This window comes from Apis dorsata, unplaced genomic scaffold (genome assembly GCF_000469605.1).
Source record: "Apis dorsata unplaced genomic scaffold, Apis dorsata 1.3 scaffold_896, whole genome shotgun sequence".
NCBI lineage: Eukaryota > Metazoa > Arthropoda > Insecta > Hymenoptera > Apidae > Apis > Apis dorsata.
Genome location: NW_006264011.1, coordinates 213,416 through 221,405, shown reverse-complemented (window position 1 = coordinate 221,405; position 7,990 = coordinate 213,416). Strand labels below are relative to the sequence as shown.

Below are 7,990 nucleotides of genomic sequence, written 5' to 3'. Positions count from 1 at the left end.
TAATTTATTTATTATATTATATTATTAATATTTTTATTATTAATTTATGATTATTTATAATTATTTTTGTAATTCTAATAGTAATAGTAATTCAATTTACTAATCCATCTCGTTAATAATTAATTTATTTTTAAAATATAAAGGAATTTTTAATTTAATTATAATAGATTGAAATAGAGTCTTCGTTTGTCTCCATTCGACAATTTCATGGTGGTCCGCCTGGTCCGCCTGGTCAAGGACCTCCACGTGGTCCACCTGGACATCCTGGTGGACCTCCAGGTGATCCAAGAGGTGCTAAACCACGTCCCGAATGGAATAGACCACCAGGTTTGTTAAATATCACAATTCATCATAGTTTATATATGAAACATCTTGGACTTTCATGCTCTGTTTTTCCCTTCATTTTATTGTTATTATGGTAAAATTCTTATTTTTTTACAGCTTATAATTTGCATGATAAAGTAGATATACAAAAATTATCAAAATTAAAATTCAAAATAAGACACAAAGAACTTTAGATCATTTTAAATAATGAAGCATCATGTAATAAAATTATTGTAAAAGAAGTTCACTGATGTCATTGTTCAATGTGCATAGGAATGCATCATGGGCCTCAGGGACCACCAGGTTTCCCTCAACATCAACATATGCAAGGCCCTCAACCTGGTCAAGGCCCACCACAGAGAGGACCTCCTCCAGGTTCTATGGGTGGTGAGAAATTTAGGATGTTCCTTGAATATTAACAATATTGCTATTATTAATTTTTTATTACAATAATGCATGATATTGAGGGAAATTTTATGCTTAGGAGTATGAAGGTACAAGGTGTTTCACAAAAAAATAACAGAAAAATAATTCTCTTTATATTATTAAGTTATTGATAAGATACATTGTTATATATATATATATAAATATAAATAATCAATTTATATATATATATAAATTGATTATTTATAAAATGATACAAAAGAAATAATTCAAAAAAATAATAGAAATAAATCAAAAATATTTAAAAATAAAAATTGAACATTACATATTTTTGAAAATTTATTTTTGTGTATTTTTTAAGAAAAATTTATTAGTTATTAAAAGAATTACAAATTCTTAGTTTATAATAAAAATATTTTGATACTAATATTATTATAATTGCATTGTGCAAACATATCCTAAAGCAAGAAACAATTTATCAATTCAATTATAATTATTTTGCCTAATCCAAAATTTTTATAAGCTTGCTATATATATTGTTGCAAGCTAACATAGATATTGATCAGGAATGTTACCAGGTCCAGGAGGACCACCACCTGGTCATGGAGGTCCACCTCAAGGACCACCACAAGGACCACCAGGAGGACCTGCACCACATGTGAATCCAGCATTTTTCCCACAAGGACCACCTCATCAGCATCCAGGACAACATCCACCAGGTCCTCCTGGTCCACCTCATGGACCACCTCATGGTCCACCACATGGTCCACCTCATGGTCCACCACATGGTCCACCTCATGGTCAACCACATGGTCCACCCCATGTGCCTCCTCATGGTTATGGACCACCCGCAGCACAGGTATATTGTATTTTATTTTGTTTTCATATTAATATATTATAAATATTTTATATTATATTTTAAACTTTTTATTAAATGATTATTAATTATATTTGCTGATAAATGATGATTGTTCAAAACTCTTTAATTTTTTTTAACATCTTTGACCATCTTTAATAAATATAATTATGTATAACCTTTATAAAAAATTATATATTTTGAATAATAGAATTTAAATGAATTAATAATGTCCAAAATTCTTTTAGATTAGAATTAGATTAGAATCTCATTTGGAATTAGATTGTTTTAACATTTTGATAAGATATATTTTGCATTTTAATAAAAATATTTTAATAGTAAAATAAACATAATGTTTTTTAAGAATAATTATGTTTAATTAAAATCTTAACTAACTTAACTTAAAATCAATTCTAGAATAGAAACAAACAAAATCTATAAAAAATTATTCTATTTTTACTAATTTAAATTATTAAAATATAAAATTTTTTTAAATAAATAAGGAAGAATAATAATAATAGAGAAATAATAAAAAAAAGTAAGGAAGAGTAATAATAAAAAAAAAATGTCTGATTTAAAAATATTACATATACACATATTTATCTTTTTTAGAATACATTTTATTTTTATACTTAATAAAGATAAATATTTATTAAAAGAAAACGTATATTTCATAGCCACCTTATGGCGCACCAGGACCTGATCATCGTCCAGAAGGTCCTCCTCCTCTCACAGAACAAGAGTTTGAAGAAATTATGGGTAGAAATAGAACTGTTTCTTCTTCTGCAATTGCTCGAGCAGTATCTGATGCTGCGGCAGGAGAATACGCAAGCGCTATAGAGACTTTAGTTACGGCTATTTCTTTAATAAAACAATCCAAAGTTGCTGCAGATGATAGATGTAAAATATTGATAAGTTCTCTTCAAGATACTTTACGTGGCGTCGAGACTAAGAGCTATGGATCCGCACGTAGGGGTAAATTTCTTAAATTAATTTCATAATTTTTATATCAATTATTTTTTATTTAAGCATCATATAAAAGTTTGTTTTTTATATTTTTAAAAATTTTTTTTTTACATAATTAATATTTTATATAGTTTTTTTCTATTTTATTTATACATTATCAAATATATATCAAATTATATCAAACATATATTATATCATATCAAATTAAATAATAATATAATTCCTTTTTTCAATACTTTCACTCTATTGATTTTATTTTTATTTTCTTTTTTTTCATTATCATTATTAAAATTTTAATTAAAATTTGAGTCAATATAAAATTTTTGTGTTTTAATATTAATATAAAAGATAAATAAACATAATAAATTTTGCTTTATTACTTAAAGATTTAATAATGTTTTACTTATGAATTAATATTTAATTAATTATTTTTTACTTATATATAAATATTTAATTAATTATTTCAGAACGATCACGTTCACGTGATAGAGAACGCAGTCATAGAAGAAGACGTGAGAGATCAAGGAGCCGTGATAGAGAATACAGAGAAAGAAGCAGGGATAGAGATAGAGAACGTGATAGAGAACGTGATCGTGAAAGAGAAAGAGATCGTGATCGTGACAGAGAACGTTATTACAGTGAACCATATCCACGGGAGAGATCACGAAGCAGAGAGAGAGATCGTGAACGTGAAAGAGATCGCGAATATAGAGAACGAAGCAGAGAAGAAAGGTAAGCTTAAAATTTTACATAATTATTTTAATGTCACACTGAATGTATCATTTTATTTTAATTGGATCAAAAATAATAGTCACGTATGTGTGTGATTTAGAAAAAAGAAACAAATACAATAAGTTTATATAAAATATACGACATTTATATTGTAACGAGCCGCATATACTAAAGTACATTATGTATCTTAAAAATTATTTAGATACAAGAAATTTTTTCTTCATAAATAGATATATCATTATATCAAGAATATTATCGTAAATAAGATAAGTTCCATAGATTGTATTATATATTTTTTAAATATTTCGAATCATGCTATAAAAAATATTGCAGAATTCATTCAAAATATTTGAATACTTATTTAAAGTGATAATCGTGCTAAGTTTGATAAAGATGTAGCTAAATTAAATAATAAATACAATATATTCTATGTATAATATCAATAATAAGTTTTAAAAGAAAACAAATGATTTATAGTGTGTTCATTTGTAAAATAGTTAAGAATAATATATATCTACTTAGAAATTGAAATATTTAGTGGAACAAATTATTATTAAATAATAACTATTATTTGTAATATTTTCTCATGTTTTTACATTGTCTGTATTAATTAATTATTTTAAAAAAATTCATGCAGACAAGAACTGTAGATCATTTTTATATGATCTATGTAATAGTTTTATTTATAAGATTTATAATTTACAATATAGTATATGTATAAAATTTTACTAATCTTACTAAATTTTATTAAAATAATATAAAATGACATTAATCCTTTTGCTGTAATGTATTTTTTATAACTCTAGACTATTATAATTATTTAGAGAATTTTTATTAATTATTATATGAAATAATTTAGATTGAATTAATGATTGATAATGAAAAAATGTTAATTTTAATTTAAAATAGAAATAATTTTTTCTATAATCAATAGCAACAGGATTAATTAAAATGAACATTTGTTATGTTAATTGTTATTAGACACAGAATAAGTATATTTAAATAATATTTTTATATTATTTATATATTTTTAACAATTTTTAATAATTATTTCAAAAAGATATCAATTTTTTGTTCTGCTATTTAAATTCTGTTTGAAATTAATATTTAAATAAAAATTTAAAATGTTTAATTTATATTTTATAAATTGTTATAATAAATAAAAATGTTAATTATGTTAAAGAATATATTAATTAAAATTTTAAATATTTATAAAATATAAAAAATAACAATTAACGTATCAAATAAATAAATATGTTTTTACTATTGTAAGTATCAGATTGTTTGATAATGTCTACTTTTTATTTATTTTATATAAAAAATAAAATCTCAATTAAAAAATAAAAATATGAATTAGAATAATTATTATATTGATACAATATAATACTTTTTACAATATAAAAAGTAGATATTATTTATAAAAAAATCAAATATTTTATGTTCTGCATAGTTATTCAATATATAATTTCAACATGTAAAAGTGATAGGCAAATTATAAATATTTTATTTTAAAGGGTTATTATAATTCCTATGTTAACTTTAATTTTCTGTGTAGCAATATAATAATGAGAATATAATCATATTTACATATTAATAAATCAATTTTTTATAAAAATATATAATATATTATTTTTACAATTTTCAATTTTAAGAACATATAAAATAAGATTTAATTTTAAGTATCAATATATTTTGTTTTTTTTTTTTTTTTTTTTTTTTTTTTTTTTTTTTTTGAAATATAAATTTAAGAATTAATTTGGTTTTTTAACTTTTTATAACATAAAAAAAATTAAATACATACATATTACATAAAAATTTTTATAATCATAATAATTCATTTTATTGAAATTAGTTTTAATATTATAATATAAAAATGAAAATAATTAAAAAAATATAGCATATAAGAAATTAATAATTAAATGCAATTATTCAATTATTAGATAGAATATTAATTGTACATTTATAAAATTTAAAAATTACTCAGTGAATATTGGTTAACATAGGAAAACATTTATTATGTATTAGTCACTATAAAATAAAACAGTAGAGAATAATATGGAATAGATATTTTTATATTCATTTTAAAATAATAGTCATTTTTAATAATTTTTTTTATACTGAATACTATATATCAATTATTGATAAATTAGTTACAATCAATAATTATTACTGATTTTCATTAATTATTTTAAAAATCAACATAAATCTTTCTTTTTATAGTATTCAGAAATTAAAAATATTGTGATTTCAATTTTTAAAAAATATGATGTTTTAGGTATATTTATAATAATAAATATTGTAAAATCATGCATTTGGAATGATTGATGATCATACTGAATTAATCAAATTTTATTGTAAATTGATTCATTCATTTATTATTTTTGAAATATTTACTATAATACTGAAATTTCAGAATTAGATGACCAATAATAAAAAATGAATGATGGTTCGTAATTTCAATGATTATGAATTTATAGATTAAAATTAATTTCTGTATGTTTGTTAAATACAATAGATGATGGCCAAATTGTGGCTTTTCTAAATATTTACTCTCTCTAATACTTATATATATATGACTTATTATAATTTTTATAAAGTTTGATTTAAAAAGCGCCAAACAAACAAAAAAATTATGTCGTAATCATAAATCCACGTGCATTTATATAAGAGAAAAATAAGTATATTTATTTATATTAAATCTATTTTCTAAAAAAGATATACGCATGCGCAATTTATAATACCGTTCCAATTGAGTATATACGATATATAAGTTTTATCGTGATAAGGTTTGGTTACAAATGGATTATTTCAAAATATATTTCAATATATTTCAAAATATTTTAACATCTAAATTTTAATTTCAATATTTTAAATTCAAAGGAAGAAATAAGCTCTGATATTATAATATTGGTTTACTCGGTATCAATATCTTGATAATTATTTTTATCACAACATAATAGAAATATGTATGCAAGTATACTTTTTATAAAATATTATTTAATGCATAAATTTATAAAATCGTTTAAATCACATTAATTTTCGTCAATAAAAAATTAAAGATTGAAGTTGCATAATAATTTTTTAAATATATATAATTGAAAAATGTTAAATATAAACGAATTTTAATTTTTTTCCTTAAAGCAAGTGGTATAGTTACATACGATATTTCTCTTTTATTTTTATTGTATATTTGTAATTTTTATTTCTAAAATTATCGCTAGAAAAAGTATGTAAAAAAAAAATATGCATATATTGTAGATATTGCTTTCTATTCAAAACATATTTCATTATGTTTCATAGAAACATTTCAAATGAAATATTTGTAATTATTTAATTTATGAATTATATCTATTTTTAATTTTAAATTTTGAATATTAAAATTTTATATATTTTTAAATATTTTAATCATTTTTTGGATAGAAATTTAATTTTTAGATTCTTGGAATTGATAATAATAAAAAAATTAAAAATATCATAATTATTAATATTACGATCTATTAGATTAATAATTCATAAGTTAAATAATTAATTTTCACTGATAATTATTTTATATCCTATTATAATGTATAAATATTTAATTTAAAATGTACTTTTAAATGCTTCTTCAATTCATATAATATGCATATTAATACAAGATCTGTATATTTATCCAAAAAAAATTTGTAATATCAATTTCAATATCAAGAAGATATTTGTAAAATGTAAAATTATACATCTATAAAATGGTCGTAATCCTGAAACCATGCAAATATGGAATTGATGAAGCAAAATAAATATATATTCTTTAATGAAAATTATATTCTATCAAATTTAGTCGCTTTTGAATTGATATTTAAATATTCCGATATGGTTGCAGGTTTAACGACGAATCTTCAAATTTTTTTGAATATGTTTGAATATTATACATGCACTTACATGTATTTGGTAACTATAATTAGTAATACTTAGAATAGCATATTATCGTATCTTTTAATCTAATTTATATTTTCAATAGAAAAATATTAAAGAAAAAAATTTTATCCTTTACATAAGCATTAAGTTACAGAGTAAGTTCATAATTTCATATAAATTTCATATAAATTTTGCTTAAATTTTAAAAAAAAAAATCATTAATGAATTATATTTTGATAAAAACAAATTAAATTTTTTTATATAATGTAGTTTGTTTTAACTAAAGCAACGTGCTAAGCCTGGTAACAATATAAGTCATAACAAAGTATGCATATTTTCCATTAGTACGACACGTCAGTCAGCCAGGCCAAGAGTAAAAGAAGAACCGCCAGAGACGGCTCCCGTCTCGTCTTCCAAGGCGTCTAGGTAATTTATACTTTTTTTTCATATAACACGAATGCATGTAGAATTTTTTATTGATTTCTATCTTCTTAGATGTGACAATAGATTTCTAGAATTTCTAATAATTATATATTATAATAAATTATATCTATAATATTGTATATTAACGATATAATAATTTTATAATATCTATCAAATTATAATTATTTTTAATAAGAAAAAATTATAAAAAAATATAATATGAAGAAAGAAAAAAAGGATAAATAGATCTTTTAATTTTATCTTGACGTGTATACAAATAAAGAAAGTTATTAAAAGTTATAGTCATATTAGGAAATTGTTTATTGTAAATAGAAAAATAAGCCAATTCATACAATTTTCCTTTATTAAATTTCTTCCCATTATTAAAATTTTCATTTAAAGTATTTTGTCATC

General features: G+C 21.1%; 1 protein-coding gene and 1 long non-coding RNA gene across 12 annotated transcripts in view; both read left to right on the top strand.

Annotated features, from left to right (window-relative positions):
- LOC102680587 (cleavage and polyadenylation specificity factor subunit CG7185) overlaps nt 1-7,990 on the top strand; it is a 16,129-nt gene that overhangs the window by 5,487 nt on the left and 2,652 nt on the right. For 3 of the 11 annotated variants that reach the window (XM_031514134.1, XM_006623478.1, XM_031514135.1), the window contains 6 exons: nt 168-327; nt 598-711; nt 1,275-1,567; nt 2,242-2,539; nt 2,998-3,262; nt 7,499-7,579. In XM_031514134.1, coding sequence (XP_031369994.1) covers nt 168-327; nt 598-711; nt 1,275-1,567; nt 2,242-2,539; nt 2,998-3,262; nt 7,499-7,579 — 1,211 coding nt within the window. The remainder of the gene's footprint in view (nt 1-167; nt 328-597; nt 712-1,274; nt 1,568-2,241; nt 2,540-2,997; nt 3,263-7,498; nt 7,580-7,990) is intronic. The other 8 variants (XM_006623481.2, XM_031514133.1, XM_006623480.2 and 5 more) reach the window with 4 other exon arrangements.
- On the top strand, nt 6,152-7,253 carry LOC116186555. Its single transcript, XR_004151573.1, has 2 exons — nt 6,152-6,181; nt 7,119-7,253. It is a non-coding gene; the product is annotated as an uncharacterized LOC116186555 (long non-coding RNA).